Genomic DNA, 16,996 nt, shown 5'->3' with positions numbered 1-16,996 from the left:
ACTTTTGCGAGATACTGTGTGAGAAGTGAAGTAGAGAAGCAGGTGAGAAGATGGGGATGGTAAGAGGAAAGTGCATAGGAGGAGAGGCGGATGAGAAAAGTAACAAGTGACGGAGAAATAGTCGAAACAAATGCATATTGAAACATTGTTATTTACAAATGACATGAACTGACTGATGAAAAGGTACAAAAAAAAGTAAGAAATACCTTTTGCTGTTCAATCCAATTGATTGTTTCCTCTGATACACTCCGACGTCTCAGGAAAGTCACAATTTCCAACAAGTTCTTTGCCATCTTGGATCGGTGGAATTGAATAAACAAGAAAATCGGGAACTCGGAAGACAAAAATGAGAAGATGCAAAACATGTAAGCGCTCGGGAAGAACTATGAAAAATGGATATACAGACACACCATGTAGAAGAATTGTGAAGATTCACGATACATAAATTATTACTTTTAATATAAATACATCGAGCAAAACGTACGTTTGACTATTACCTTTTAATATAAATAAAACGTACATTTGGCCCTATCACAGTATTTTCTCATTGGCTGCAATTGACGGTGAAAACTTAATGAAGTGAAAGCTTTGTGTGTGATTACGACGGATATTATATCAAGTACTTAAAATAACAAGTTACCCTACCTTGGCTGGGAGCCACGACGTGTATGACTCTTTATATTGATTGTAATTTGATGCCAATGCACCAAAACGTCTTTTTGAAACAATCCAGAAGTACAGAATCACCACCGCTCTCGAGATGCACGCTGTTGTTCCAAGTCAATATAACGTTACGTACGCCGTAAGTGACGTCATAGCGTATTCGGGTGATATTGTGCTTTTCCTGAGCCTATATTTTATAATTTGCTTCATAAATAAAGAAACACATTATCTTTTGGCTCATCTACATAAAATTATAATCAATAGATTGCTTTATATTGATGCTTCGTCGTAGCGCTCAGCTACGGTACATGTACGTAATGTGCGTAGCGGTTACGCTATGTAATGAGTTTAGTCTTGTAGTACCAGTACGGTTTTAATCGCGTCGTCCTTTTTTTTTTTTTTTTTTTTCTCTCCTTGATTTGGCCCTAATCCTCCGTCGTAAAAAAGACCCTGAAGTAAAAAAGAAAAGTTGAGGTTGAAGCAAAAAAAATTTTTTTTTTTTTACGTCGAAGCAAAAAAAACAACAACAACAACACAACTTGGAAAAAAAAGTTAACATCAAAGCAAAAAAAAAAAAAAAAAATGTTGGAAGATAGTTGTGCCTCCAGGTCAGTTTGAGTTTTGGAAAGCAAATGAAGTCAACAAGGACAGCCAAATCACAGAACGTTTTCCGACGAAAATGTCCGGTTGAGTTTAAAACTCACTTCAAATGTCTTCTGCTTATTTGGAAACCGTGCTTAATATCATGAATTGATCTTATGTCATCATATTTTAGGCCTATTTCAAAGTAAAACTCAATTAACCTGCTCCACGGGTGATCACGCCCCATTGCTACCATTGTTTACCTGCAAAACGCACGTATATAAAAGTGGAATTATGTGTTTTTTCTTTTTTTTTTTTTTCTTTTTTTTTAACTTCTGGGTCTTTTTCTTTTTTCGGGGCAATTATTATTATTTTTTTTTTACTTTCGTGTTTTTTTTTTTCCGGGGCATTTTTTTTTTTTTTTTTGCTTCAACCTCAACTTTTCTTTTTTACTTCCGGGTCTTTTTTTTTTTTTTTTTTCCACTTTTGTGTTTTTTTTTTTTTTTTGCTTTGACAGAAAAAAATCTTTCGTGTCCCTTTAGGGGCACTATTTATTTATTTATTTTTTAAACTTTTTTTAACGTCAACTTTTTTTTTTTCCTGTTTTTTTTTCTTCTTCCATGTCACCTTAGGGGCGCCGTAATAAACCGCAAGATTCAAAATGAGGGGAAAAAGTAGCCCCTTACTGTCTGAAAATTACGGTAATAGTGTTTTCTTAATGTAATAGTATTAACTCATTACCCTCAATTGAAACCAATCCATTTTGACTGGGTCGCTGCTCTCAAAAAAGATTGGAACTCTAACGCTGTCATGGGCAGCCAATAAATTAAATGAGTGCCCTATACATTTCCAATGTTTAATTTATAACTAAATGATTTAAATGTAAACCGATTGGAATTAGGTTATAGCGCCCGTATGTGGGAGTGTATGCAATCTGCTAATATTGTTCAGTCTATAAAGTGATGTAAAAGTAATATAACATTTATTCTCATGTTAAACGATCATTGCAAAATAGAAATAAAAAAAGCATAGTGTAACCGTGTTGATTGCATCTGTATGCGTCTTTTTTTTTTTTGTCAACTCACTGTTTTGTGAAGCAGATGTTTGTATGCAAGTACTGTAAATCAGTGGCGCCACCAGGGGGTGGCCACAGCCACCCCTATAAATTGGTTGGCCACCCCGCTTGCCAGTATATCGTTAGATTGTTGTAGTATGTTATGCATTTCATCCCAAATGAATGCATTTATTTTTGTTTTGTTAAATGTAGGGCTGTCAAATTTATCACGTTAACCGGCCCTAATTAAATCTTTTGAATTAATCACGTGAAAATATTTATCGCAAATAACGCATTCGCGATACGACTCATTCACGCATTGCCGCAAACAGCCTACAATGGCGCCGTTTTACTTATATACAGAGATAAGAGGCAGATTGGAGTAGATACAAGCATTCATTGGGGCCGTGCTTTTAATTGGCAAAAGCCTTGTCATCTCTCCCACAGCCACTATAAATATTGTGGGAACCGATGTGGGGAAGAATGACAGTTGATCTTTTTCTTAACACCCTATAGTGTACCCAACACAGAGAAGATATAGCATTTGCAGCCACCACACACAGTCACGGGTGAACCGCGTCCCATCATGCATTTGGGCAGAACAGTTAAGTCGCTACAGTATCATTTACTGAAAGCTGAACAAATACACTAGATGGCAATATTTAGTCACAATATACAAACTCACATTTATCCTTTAAGAATTACAAGTCTTTCTATCTGTGGATCCCTTTCACAGAAAGAATGTTAATAAAGTTAATGCCATCTTGTGGATTTATTGTTATAAAAAACAAACACAGTATGTTGAATGTATATATCCGTCTTTCCATTCCAGTAATAATTTACAGAAAAATATGGCATATTTTAGAGATGGTTTGAATTGCGATTAATTACGATTAATTAATTTTTAAGCTGTGATTAACTTGATTAAAAATTTTAATCGTTTGACAGCCCCAGTTAAATGTACACCTTATGTCTAATATATACATAACACAATAAAACAGAATTGTTGTGGAACTCAAAATGTTGACTGGACAGTTACGGACTATGCACATTAAATCATTAGTAACATCAAATATTACACAATGCACCAAAGTATATCAGTAGCCGTGTCCTTAAGTCTTTCTGATAGTTTTCCCCTGACCTTTTTACTGCAATAATAGAATGAAAACCGGAAATTATGGCTTTTAGTTTTGGCCACCCCAAGATTTTAAGTGGCCCCATCTGGCCACCCCTATGAAAAATTTCTGGAGGCGCCACTGCTGTAAATTCGAATTAAAAAAAAAAATTGCACAGTATCTTCAGTTTCACCTAGTTTATATGGTGACGTCTAGAGGACAAACTAAGGTATTGCATACAATCACCTTTGAGATGGCTGTAAAATTCATCACAAAATTAAGCCATACATTACCACTTTGTATGACAAGGCAAATTTAAAATAAAAAAAACGGATTTATTATAAAAGCAGGCAGACAAGTGAACAAGCATTCAAGCACGAGTTGAAGCCACACACAAACTACTTCAGACTACTACTTGAAGTTGTGAAAGTCAAGAATATAAAATGGTAGAAAATAAAATAAGTGCAAAAATGCTAATAAATTACCAGAAGTGGCAACGTGTACACCCCCAAAATGCTGTAGGGTAAGTGGTGAGTTATCACATTTCAAACCATATAAACCTGCTCATAAGCAGTACTTTATATCCTTCATCAAGTACCATATAGTGGTAGTATTATTTATCGTCGCACCGCCATTTCGTGTGCACTAAGCACTGATGGTTCAATTGTCAGTGTGAACTTTTATGTTTGAGGTTGGCAGCAGAACACTTTCGCTTGTCTTGTTAGGGGCCAGGAAATGCTTGTTGAATGTTAATGAAGGTTGCTCTCAAAACTTTGCATTAGATGTCGCCCATGGAAAGAATACTAAAAGAGAGGGCGCGTGAACTATAAAAATATACATTATTTTTGCGGAGACCATATCTAACTGAAGACACGTACAAAGGGTTAAAAGCATGTGCAATCATTTGTAGCCCTGCGAGATCAATTCACATCAACATTCAAGTTTTTAGTGGAAGCTGCACAAAAAAACCTAAATAAATTGCTTCATCCTATTTTTGAACAACACTGACAATCCGATACTACAGTTGTGGTCAAAAGTTTACATACACTTGTGAAGAACATAATGTCATGCCTCTCTTGAGTTTCCAGTTATTTCTACAACTCTGATTTTTCTCTGATAGAGTGATTGGAACAGATATTTCTTTGTCACAAAAACATTCATGAAGTTTGGTTCTTTTATGACTTTATTATGGGTTAACAGACAAAGTGATCAGATCTGCTGGGTCAAAAATATACATACATGGATCTGAAAAAGCGAATCATTGACTTGAACAAGTCAGGAAAGTCACTTGGAGCCATTTCAAAAGCAGCCGCAGGTCCCAAGAGCAACAGTGCAAACAATTGTTTGTAAGTATAAAGTGCATGGCACTGTTTTGTCACTGCCACGATCAGGAAGAAAATGCAAGCTATCACCTGCTGCTGAGAGAAAATTGGTCAGGAGGGTGAAAATTCAACCGAGAATCACCAAAAAGCAGATCTGCCAAGAATTAGAAGCTGCTGGAACACAGGTGTCAGTGTCCACAGTCAAGTGTGTTTTGCATCTCCATGGACTGAGAGGCTGCCGCGCAAGAAGGAAGCCCTTGCTCCAAAAGCGGCACCTTAAGGCTCGACTGAAGTTTGCTGCTGATCACATGGAAAAAGATAAGACCTTCTGGAGGAAAGTTCTGTGGTCAGACGAAACAAAAATCGAGCTGTTTGGCCACAATGCCCAGCAATATGTTTGGAGGAGAAAAGGTGAGGCCTTTAACCCTAAGTACACCATGCCTACCGTCAAGCACAGTGGTGGCAGCACTATGCTGTGGGGCTGTTTTGCTGCCAATGGAACTGGTGCTTTACAGAGAGTAAATGGGATAATGAAGGAGGAGGATTACCTTAAAATTCTTCAAGATAACCTAACGTCATCAGCCCAAAGATTGGGTCTTGGGCGCAGTTGGGTGTTCCAACATGACAATGACCCCAAACACACATCAAAAATGGTAATGGAATGGCTAAATCAGGCTAGAATTAAGGTTTTCGAATGGTCTTCCCAAAGTCCTGACTTAAACCCCATTGAGAACTTGTGGAAAATGCTAAAGAAACAAGTCCATGTCAGAAAGCCATCAAATTTAACTGAACTGCACCAATTCTGTCAAGAGGAGTGGTCAAAGATTCAACCAGAAGCTTGCCAGAAGCTTGTGGATGGCTACCAAAAGCGCCTAATTGAAGTGAAAATGGCCAAGGGACATGTTACCAAATATTACCGCTGCTGTATGTATATTTTTGACCCAGCAGATTTGATCACTTTTTTCTTTTCACCCATAATAAAGTCATAAAAGAACCAAACTTCATGAATGTTTTTTGTGACAAAGTATCTGGTCCAATCACTCTATCAGAGAAAAATCAGAGATGTAGAAATAACTGGAAACTCAAGAGAGCCATGATATTATGTTCTCCACAAGTGTATGTAAACTTTTGACCACAACTGTACTTTGGTCCCCACGTCATCTGTAATATGATCATCTGGGGGCGCTCGTCGCTTGTCGTGACATTGACACAGGGTGACATTATTAGTAGAGGTTAGGAATACAACAAGAACCAGTCACATTCATGTCAAAATAGGTAACAAGAACCACGGAATCTAGACATCAGTGGTACGAATGTTGTCATCATCCAAGCTGAATGGGAACATGCAGCCCGTGTGAGGCTGAGGCTGCGAGCGATGCCTCCGACGCCCGCATGCCACGTCTCCTGAGGCCGTGAGGATGCCCAATCCACTACTGGGCACGCTGGGGTAAGAGGCTAGGGTTGAGAGAGAGTTGGAGGAGGAAGACGTGGAGGAAGAGTTAGGAGAGGAAGACAGCGAGGCCATTGTAGGAACAGGGCTAAAAGCACTGTCATTGTCCTCCGCATCCAAAATAGAGGCCTCATTTGCAGGGATAGGTGTCCACGGCTGCCAACCCGGTGCAATAGAGCACGATTTGACGAGAGTAGGCCGCTTTTCGACGGTCTGATAACTTCGACTTGCAGAAGCGTTGTGACTTCGATAGAGAGATGAACCTCGTTTGAATGAAAATCCCTTTAGCATAAAAAAGAGAGAGAAAAAAAAAATCACAATGGCTGGTAGGATGTACAGTGAAGAAAATAAGTATTTGAACACCCTGCTGTTTTGCAGATTCTCCCACTTATAAATCATGGAAGGGTCTGAAATTTTCATCTTAGGTATACAGTCCCTGACAAAAGTCTTGTCGCTTATCCATTTTGTAGAAACAATTGCTAATAACTAGGGCTGTCAAACGATTAAAATTTTTAATCGAGTTAATTACAGCTTAAAAATTAATTAATCGTAATTAATCGCAATTAAGCGCAATTCAAACCGTCTATAAAATATGCCATATTTTTCTGTAAATTATTGTTGGAATGGAAAGATTAGACACATGACGGATATATTCATACAACATACTGTACATAAGTGCTGTATTTGTTTATTATAACAATAAATCCACAAATGGCATTATTAACATTCTTTCTGTTTAAGTGATTCACGGATAGTAAGACTTATAGTTCATAAAAGATAAATGTTATAGTCACAAGTTATAGTAATTTTATATTAAAACCCCTCTTCATATTTTCGTTTAAAGAAAATTTGTACAATTTTCAATCAAAAGTAGAGTTAATATAATAAGAATAAAGATAACAATAATAAGATTGAGTGACCAAACTCCGAGTAATGCCAGTTCACTTTGCATTGTTGTTTAGCTGTATGAGAATAGGGCCTCATTACTACAGACTGAAGTGCTTTTCCTTTTGTGAACATTTTTTTTTTTTGAGAGATAGCAATATTATTTTTGTTGCGCTTTCACTAAATGATACTTCTGTTTGTTGTGAAGGAGTTGCAGAAGCTTATGCCAATAAACGGCGCAGCCCAAAGAACACCTGTGTCCACTCGCCTTTATAACAGATATATCTCTGTGCATATCTTACCCAAAATACAACAAGAGACACATAATTGCCACTAAAAGAAAGCAAACTTACCGAAATATGTGTGGAGCACAAAGCAACAGCATAAACGTCTCACAACTACTAATTCTCCCACTATTAGAAGGAATAACATTAGTATGGAACGGCGCTGCGCTGCCCCCAAGCGGCCGGTGGCATTCTCTTCACTCTTAATGTCCATCAACGGCATCACTGAAATCTGTTTGAGGCAATGCGAGAGCGGCTCATTCAGTGCATGCGTTAATTGCGTCAAATATTTTAACGTGATTAATTTAAAAAATTAATCAACGCCCGTTAACGCGATACTTTTGACAGCCCTACTAATAACCTGACTTTTGATTATTCAATTGGTTTCAGAAATGGCTCATATGAAAGCTAAGACCCTCCCAAATTATGTTGAATGTACAAAAAATATGTTTGTTTCATTGAAAAAAGATTTATCATTTAATGAAGACAAAGGTCAAATTTATGGCAAGACAAAGGTTTTGTCGCCTACCGGAAGTAGTGTGAAAATTGAACAAAAATGTACTTCAAATACAAATATATGTTACATACCACAAGCGAATTAAGTAGTGGTGCTGTGAGATCCAAATTTAATATTTTGTATGACTTCCATGGGCTTCGGCAAGGATTCATACAATTTATTTATGAAGTCATCAGGAACATCATAGAAAGCAGTCTTGCATGCCTCCCAGAGTTCATCAAAATTCATGGGTTTCGTCTTCCATGCTTCCTCTTTCATCCTACCCCAGACATGCTCAATGATGTTCATGTCTAGTGACTTGATCTTCTTCGCACTGAGGAACTTTGAGGTAGAGATTGAAGTATGCGATGGAGCGCCATCTTGCTGCAGAATATGTCCCTTTTTATGGTTAGGAATGTAAGAGGCAGCTAAGATTTGTTGATATTTCAGACTATCTATGTTGCCTTCCACCCTGCAGATCTCTCGCACACCCCCATACTGGATGTAACCCCAGACCAAGATTTTGATAATGATGTAACCACCGAACTTCACTGTTTTCTGAGTGAATCTTGGATCCATGTGGGCTCCAGTAGGTCTCCTGCAATATTTGTGGCATCTGTGGTGTAATTCAATGGAAGATTCATCTGAAAAAGCATCCATCTTTTTGACAGGCTGTGGGCTTTGGCAAATGCCACACGTTTTTTTTAATTGTCTGCACCCTGAGAGATAAATAGTCTAAAATATCAACAAATCTTAGCTGCCTCTTACATTCCTAACCGTAAAAAGGGACAAATTCTACAGCAGGATGGTGCTCCATCGCATACTTCAATCTCTACCTCAAGATCCTCCAGGACTGGCCAGCCCAGTCACCAGACATGAACATCATTGAGCATGTCTGGGGTAGGATGAAGGAGGAAGCATGGAAGACGAAACCCAAGAATGTTGATGAACTCTGGGAGGCATGCAAGACTGCTTTCTTTGATGTTCCTGATGACTTCATCAATAAATTGTATGAATCCTTGCTGAAGCCCATGGAAGTCATACAAAATATTAAATTTGGATCTCACAGCACCACAACTTAATTCGCTTATGCTATGTAACATATTTTTGTATTTAAAGTACATTTTTTTGTTCACGTTTCACACTACTTTCTGTCAACGACGAAACTTTTGTCTTGCCAAAATTTGACCTTAATTTCTTCATTAAATGATCAATCTTTTTTCAGTGAAACAAATATATTTTTGTACATTCAACATCATTTGGGAGGGTCTTAGCTTTCATATGAGCTATTTCTGAAACCAATTGAATAATTAAAAGTTAGGTTATTAGTAGGGCTGTCAAACGATTAAAATTTTTAATCGAGTTAATTACAGCTTAAAAAATAATTAATCGTAATTAATCGCAATTAATCGCAATTCAAACCATCTCTAAAATATGCCATATTTTTATGTAAATTATTGTTGGAATGGAAAGATAAGACACATGACGGATGTATACATACAACATACTGTACATCAGTACTGTATTTGTTTATTGTAACAATAAATCCAGAAATGGCATTATTAACATTCTTTCTGTTAAAGTGATCCACGGATAGAAAGACTTGTAGTTCTTAAACGATAAATGTTACAGTTACAAGTTATAGTAATTTTATATTAAAACCCCTCTTCATGTTTTCGTTTTAATAAAATTTGTAAAATTTTCAATCAAAAGTAGAGTTAATATAATAAGAATAAAAATAACAATAATAAAAATAGAGTGAAAAGTTTTACTTGTATTTTGCATAGCTAAATTGATATGGAATGCCAGTTTATTTAGCATTGTTGTTTAACTGTGTGTCAGAATAGGGCCTCATTACTATAGACTAAAGTGCTTTTCTTTTCGAGAACATTTTTTTTTTTTTTTTGAGAGATAGGAATATTATTTTTGATGTGCTTTCACTAAACGATACTTATGTTTGTTGTGAAGGAGAAGCTTATGCCAATAAACGGCGCGCCTGTGTCCACTCGCCTTTACTGTATAACATATACAGGGGGAGAACAAGTATTTGATACACTGCCAAAACCCATTGGCAGTGTATCAAATACTTGTTCTCCCCACTGTATCTGTACATATCTTACCCAAAATAAAACAAGAGACACATAATTGCCACCAAAAGAAAGAAAACTTACCGAAATATGTGTGGAGCACAAATAGCAATTTGCATTGCATTGTGAATACAGCATAAACGTCTCTCAACTACTAATTCTCCCATGTTTAGAAGACATAACATGAGTATGGAACGGCGCTGCCCCCAAGCGGCCGGTGGCATTCTCTTCACTCTTAATGTCCATAAACGGCCTCATTGTAATGTTTGAGGCAATATGCCAGCGGGTGCGTTAATTGCGTCAAATATTTTAACGTGATTAATTTAAAAAATTAATTAACGCCCGTTAACGCGATAATTTTGACAGCCCTAGTTATTAGCAATTGTTTCTACAAAATGGATAAGCGACAAGACTTTTGTCAGGGACTGTAAATGTCCACTGTCACAGAGAATCTAAAGAAAAATCCAGATATCACAATGTATGATTTTTTTTAACCATTTGATTGTGTTATACAGCTGAAAATAAGTATTTAAACACCTGAGAAAACGAATGTTAATAATTAGTACAGAGGTCAAACGTTTCCTGTAGCTTTTCACCAGGTTTGCACACACTGCAGGAAGAATCTTAGACCACCCATCAGTCAGGTTTATGGGCTGTCACTGTGAAACACTGAGTTTGAGCTCCCTCCAAAGGTTTTTTTATTGGGTTTAGGTCTGGAGACCAGCTAGGCCATACTAGAACCTTGTTATGCTCCTTACGGAGCCACTCCTTGGTTTTCCTGGCTTTGTGCTTTGGGTCATTGTCATGATGGAAGACCCAGGCACGACCCATCTTCAATGCTCTGACTGAAGGAAGGAGGTTGCTCCCCAAAATCTAACAATACAGGGCCCCAGTCATCCTCTCTTTAAGATAGTGTACTCATCCTGTCCCATGTGCAGAAAAACACTCCCAAAGCATGATGGTACCACCCCGGTGCTTCACAGTAGGGATGGTGTTCTTGAGATAGTACTCATCATTCTTATCCCTCCGAACACGGTTAGTGGAATTATGACCATAAAGTTCTATTTTACTCTCATCTGACAACAAATTGTCATAGGCAAACTTAAGACGAGCCTTGACATATGCTGGTTTAAGCAGGGGAACCTTCCGTGCCATGCGTGATTTCAAACCATTACATCTTAGTGTATTACCAACAGTAACCTTGGAAACGGTGGTCCCACCTCTTTTCAGGTCATTGACCAACTACTGTTGAGTAGTTCTGGGCTGATTCCTCAGCTTTCTTAGGATCATTTAGACCCCACGAAGTGGTATTTTACATGGGATTCCACTCCGATTGAGATTGACTGTCATGTTTAGCTTCTTCCATTTTCTAATGACTGCTCCAACAGTCAACAACTTGCAAAATAGCAGGGTGTTCAAATACTTATTTTCTCCACTGTATAAGCTCTAAAAATATACACTGTGGATGGATTCTATTTACAAACAAGAAAACAAATCAACGCAGGGGCTTTCATTTTTTTTGCTTACAAAAATTGTAATCACGTTCAATCAATTGTAGACAGACATTTTTTTTAATGAGAAACTCACGAAATATAAATGCCTTGTCGATTAAAAATTGAGAAATATTTGCCTGAGATGAGATCCAGTGAGAACCAGTTTTGTTTGGAAAGGCAGGAGGAGGTGGCAAGATTTTTTACCACAGTGCGACAGTTAGGATGACGTCGTACACACTCAACCAGTTTGAGACTTGACTGACATTTCAGAAAAAGACATAAATGTCAAGGGTGTAGCCAATGCGCACTGTATGAGGAGTCTAGGCATGTGTCGGTTACCGGTTTCAAGGTTTACCATGGTACGAAAACGGCCTGGTTACAAAACCACTAAAATTTTCCGTCATACGAAACGGAATTAGCTTTTTTTTATGTTCCAAAAAAATGCAGCAAGGATTCCGTGGCCTGGGACCGATACCGATAACCGATAATTTCCTCCTCATTCCAACCGATAACCGATAATGTCAAGCCGATAATTCTATTAAAAGATTTATGTAAAATTTTAAAGTATACACAAAAGAAAATATTACTGTGCAAAAATATAATTTATTGCTCTTTTTTTTTTCAACATAAAATATGAACAAGTCGTCAATTCAAACATCTAAATAATGACAGATTGTCTGACATTGTGTAATGTTAAACTTTTGGCAACAATTACTTAAAGAGTAAATACCTAAGTTGCACAAAATGCCTTTAAAAGTAAGCCATTCCTAACATATATAACATTAATACACTGCAAAACACACCTTCTTAAAACTAGTCAGTTTTAAGTGTAAATCTATTGGCAAAAAGTGAAATTATCTGCCATCGCTTCAAGTGTATTTCTCTCAGATTTCTTGGAAGAAAAATAGCTAGCTGAAAATAATCTTAACAGCCTTGTTTTAAGCAATACAAAAAAACCAAAACTTGGAAGAAGGAAAGATTTTGAATAATGTTTGTGGCTACAGAATATTGATTTAAGAATTTGATTATCTACTGTGACTGTAATTGATCAGAGAAATATGTTAAATAATTTGAAACAAGAAAAAAACAACAACATACCTGACTGCTGCCGAAAAGCTGCTACAAAGTACATCCACATAATGTTACGGTAGATATCATTTATATAAGACTAGATGCATTTTAGATTCGGTAGCATTAGCAGCACATCTACAAAAAGCTAGATGCGGGCGTTAGTAAACGGCCTCCATCTTAAAGCAGTACACTTCCCTGCAAGGCTGTTGTAGCGAACCTTCCAAGCGAACCTATTTAACTTTTTATCTAAAATACTCCTAAATCGGTAAAATATTGACTTGAATCTATCTTTAAAATAGTTTTAAAACTTTCCCTTGTCTAAAGTAGACAAAAGGGAAATTATGGAATAACGGGAGCTATTTTAACAACTTTAACAGTTGATTCACAACATTAAATTAATTGAATGTAGTTTAAAGCTGCTGATACAGAAAGTTGTTAAAGTTGAGCAATTTTAACAACTTTAACGGTTGATTCACAACAATAAATTATTTGAATGTAGTTTAAAGCTGCTGATACAGAATGGGCACTGGAGTTTTTTTATTTACTGTTATTTTTGCATATTTGTTTACTGTTATATGTTAACTTGATACTGAAATAGTAGTTTGGTTTAGCCTGAGAGTATTTTTGAACAATTTTGGAACTAATGTACAAAATATAAAAAAAATAAATAAATAAAATAAAAAAAAATAAAAAAGGGAGGGGGGTGCATCAATAATCGTTTTATAATCGAATCGGAGCCTCAGAATCGTAATCGTAATCGAATCGTTAGGTGCCCAAAGATTCCCAGCTCTAATTGTGAACATCTGTTCAAAATAACAAATAACATTTACATAATCCAGCCTGTGGTGTTTTTTCCTCTCTGGCGACTTTCTGTGTTGGGAGAGGGTGGTTGGGTGTGTATAATGTGTAAATAATGATCCGGGTCATACACACGCGCTCTGTCTCTTGCTCGCCATTAATATTCAACTAATTAATATTGTGTTTTATGTAAAATCAATTTGATCATACATTGTTTAAGTTCAGTTTTATATTACCAAGGGTTCTCGTTCTAATGTTGAGCAACTTAAGCTCGAACTATCTGTTTATTCTATAAATTATATTTATTGTAACATATTCATGTTGATGTTCCAATTTGCAAATATGTTGTGATTAAATAAATCAAAAGAATAAATCCTGTTCAATGGATTTTTTTTTTTAACCATATCTGTCAAAATAACACATTTTAGAGGTATAATTGCAATACCGTGAGACTCTGAAACCGTGGTATTTTTGCTTAAGGTTATCATAATGTCAAAATCACATAGCGGCACATGCCTAGAAGAGTCACATTTAAAATGGATGCCAAGGAGAAGAAACTGCCTTTTCAATTTAGTGCAACTGAACAATTTGACTCAAGAAGGAACAGTCGTGCTGAAATCCATTCACACAGAAGCAGGTTCACAGTAAAAACACTAGCCTTATCGGGGAGCTTGGTGACTTTCATATTGTTTTAAATGACTGTTAAGTATCAGGATAAAAAGAAGCTTTACGAAATCTCTAGAGACGGCATTAAGGACCATTAATCACATCCATTGCTCGACAAACCTGATCATATAAAAAGAAAGAAAAAAACCCTTGAAATTGTTTTTGTTAAGAAGAGCTGCAGTATACTACCTTGGTAGGACCTCGAAAGTCTTGAATCTTCATCTCGATGTCCCTGATCCAGCCATGCATATCCTCTGGAGAGTCAGTCTATGGACAGATAAGGCCATACATTAACAAGTAAAACTGGTCTATTGGTCTGAACTGTTTTAATGTATCACATGGGAATATGATATATTCTCATTGTGATGATTATTTATTGTGTTTCGTTTATTAGGAGAAAGCAGCGAGCAGGAAAGGGTTATGGGGGCACAGAAAGGGAAATAGAAAAGGAGAGAGAGAGAGAGAGAAGAAAGAACAGCAACAAGAAATACATTCAACGCCTACACTAATAATGAATATCGTATCGTTAGCTAATTTTATTCCGGTTGACACCATGTGGGGGGCTGATGACTGAGGAGAAAAGGGGGGGTCAGAAAGAGATGGGTGGGGTGGAGCGCACACAACTTGGTACTGTGAGGTGTAGAACCCAATATTATGTGAATCACATGTAAGTGTGGTTATGTTGGCATCCTATCATATGCTGCCTGACCGCTAAACCCATAGTTTCTCTACTTGAGTGTGTCCAATAGCACCCAGTCATGCATGAATCCAATCAGACGTGTGATTGTCCTGCAGACAAGTGGATATGCTGAATGGTGAGCCGCCCCAGGGCCACGGCCCCCACCCAGCTCAGTCCGTACCTCTTTCAGCTGTTCCAGCAAGTCATCCCCCCGGGACCCAGGGGGGTTTCCCGGACCATCCGTGATGATTATTCATTGTGTTTCGTTTATTAGGAGAAAGCAGAGAGCAGGAAGAGGTTATGGGAGGACAGAAAGGGAAATAAAAAAGGAGAGAGAAATAGAATAGAAGAACGAACAGCAACAACAAATACATTCAACACCTACACTAACTATGAATATCGTATCGTTAGCTAATTGTATTTCCGGTTGACACCATGTGGGGGCCTGATGACCGAGGAGAAAAGGGCGAGGGGGGCAGGGGGGCAGAAAGAGAGGGGCGGGGTGGAGCGTACACAATTTGACACTGTGAGGTGTGGAACCCATTATTATGTGAATCACATGTAAGTGTGGATATGTTGACATCCTCTTCTATGGTGCCTGATCGCTTAACCGATAGTTTCTCAACTTGAGTGTGTCTATTTGCACCCAGTCATGTGTGAATCCCATCAGACGTGTGATTGTCCTGCAGACAAAGGGATATGCTGCATGGTGGTCCACAGCCCCCACCCAGCCATTCGGGGAGGTGAGCCAGCTCAGTCCGTACCTCTTTCAGCAGCTCCAGCTAGTCATCCCCCCGGGACCCAAGGTGGTTTCCCAGACCATCCGCGGCCCCATTAACTTGTCTTCAGAGAGGGGATGAGGGGACGCGCCACCGCCCCCTTCGCCCACCCAACCGACAAGGCACACGCGGGACTCCCACGGCCCACTAAGCCCGAGGCCGAACTGTGTACCCACCCGGAGTGGGTAGCGCAGTGTCTGCATTAAAATAGGAGAACCTGGCTGAAGGCAGTGGGATCACTGAATGAAAGTTCTTCCCAACCGCACATCCCACCGACCCTCGCCGAAGCCCCCCTCGTGGAGTATAATGTATGTGGTGCGTGCAGCGGGGCGACCACTGTCAGGTTACTCCCCCCCAAAGCGGTCCCAGTCGCCCCACATCCTGGTGTATGATGCATTAAAATCAATAGGGAGCCAACCTGGGACTGTATGGCCTTGTTCAGAATCTCCTCGAAGACCTGAATTAGTGTGTAGGTGCCAGAGGTGAAAGATATACAGTGGGGCAAATAAGTATTTAGTCAACCATTAATTGTGCAAGTTCTCCCACTTGAAAATATTAGAGAGGCCTGTAATTGTCAACGTGTGTAAACCTCAACCATGAGAGACAGAATGTGAAAAAAACAAACAAACTGAAAATCACAGTGTTTGATTTTTAAAGAATTTATGTGCAAATCATGGTGGAAAATAAGTATTTGGTCAATACCAATAGTTCATCTCAATACTTTGTTATGTTGGCAATAACGGAGGCCAAACGTTTTCTGTAACTCTCCACAAGATTTTCACACACTGTTGCTGGTATTTTGGCCCATTCCTCCATGCAGATCTCCTCTAGAGCAGTGATGTTTTGGGGCCGTCGTTGGGCAACGCGGACTTTCAACTCCCTCCTCACCGCGTGGCGTCGAAATGATAATAAGAACGGTGAGCAAAAATCCCAGAACCACACAGGGGACCTAGTGAATGACCTATAGAGAGCTGAGACCACAGTAACAAAGGCGACTATCAGTAATAGAATGCGCCGCCAGGGACTAAGATCCTGCACTGCCAGACGTGTCCCCCTGCTGAAGAAAGTACTGGACTGTCTCAGAAAATTAGAATACACAATATTCTAATTTTCTGAGACAGTCCTGTACATTAATCCACCATTTAAAGCAGGGGTGTCCAAACTTTTTGCAAAGGGGACCAGATTTGGCGTGGTAAAAATGTGGGGGGCCGACCTTGGCTGACGTCCTTTACATAGAACAATATACAGGACTGTCTCAGAAAATTAGAATATTGTGTATTCTAATTTTCTGAGACAGTCCAGTATAAGTCCGGGCCCCTCTGCGGTTCGCTAGAGAGCATTTGGATGATCCAAAAGAGGACTGGGAGAATGTGTTATGGTCAGATGAAACCAAAATAGAACTTTTTGGTAGAAACACAGGTTCTCCTGTTTCGAGGAGAAAGAATACTGAATTGTAATCCGAATAACACCATACCCACTGTGAAGCATGGGGGTGGAAACATCATGCTTCGGAGCTGTTTTTCTGCAAAGGGACCCAGACGACTGATCTGTGTAAAGGAAAGAATGTATGGG

The 16,996-nt window shown here is 38.4% G+C and overlaps 1 protein-coding gene across 3 annotated transcripts in view; it reads right to left on the bottom strand.

Moving 5' to 3' along the window:
- Positions 1-4,541: 4,541 nt before the first annotated feature.
- Positions 4,542-16,996, bottom strand: part of LOC130913560 (pleckstrin homology domain-containing family A member 2-like) — a 71,135-nt gene continuing 58,680 nt past the window's right edge. For all 3 annotated transcript variants that reach the window (XM_057832248.1, XM_057832247.1, XM_057832249.1), the window contains 2 exons: positions 14,156-14,233; positions 4,542-6,468 (listed from right to left, as the gene is read on the bottom strand). In XM_057832248.1, the coding sequence (XP_057688231.1) occupies positions 6,031-6,468; positions 14,156-14,233 (516 nt within the window). In that variant the 3' untranslated portion in view covers positions 4,542-6,030. The remainder of the gene's footprint in view (positions 6,469-14,155; positions 14,234-16,996) is intronic.

Source organism: Corythoichthys intestinalis, chromosome 3 (assembly GCF_030265065.1).
Source record: "Corythoichthys intestinalis isolate RoL2023-P3 chromosome 3, ASM3026506v1, whole genome shotgun sequence".
Lineage (NCBI taxonomy): Eukaryota > Metazoa > Chordata > Actinopteri > Syngnathiformes > Syngnathidae > Corythoichthys > Corythoichthys intestinalis.
Note: the sequence above shows the minus strand (reverse complement) of the source record. Positions and strands in the feature narration are given on the sequence as shown.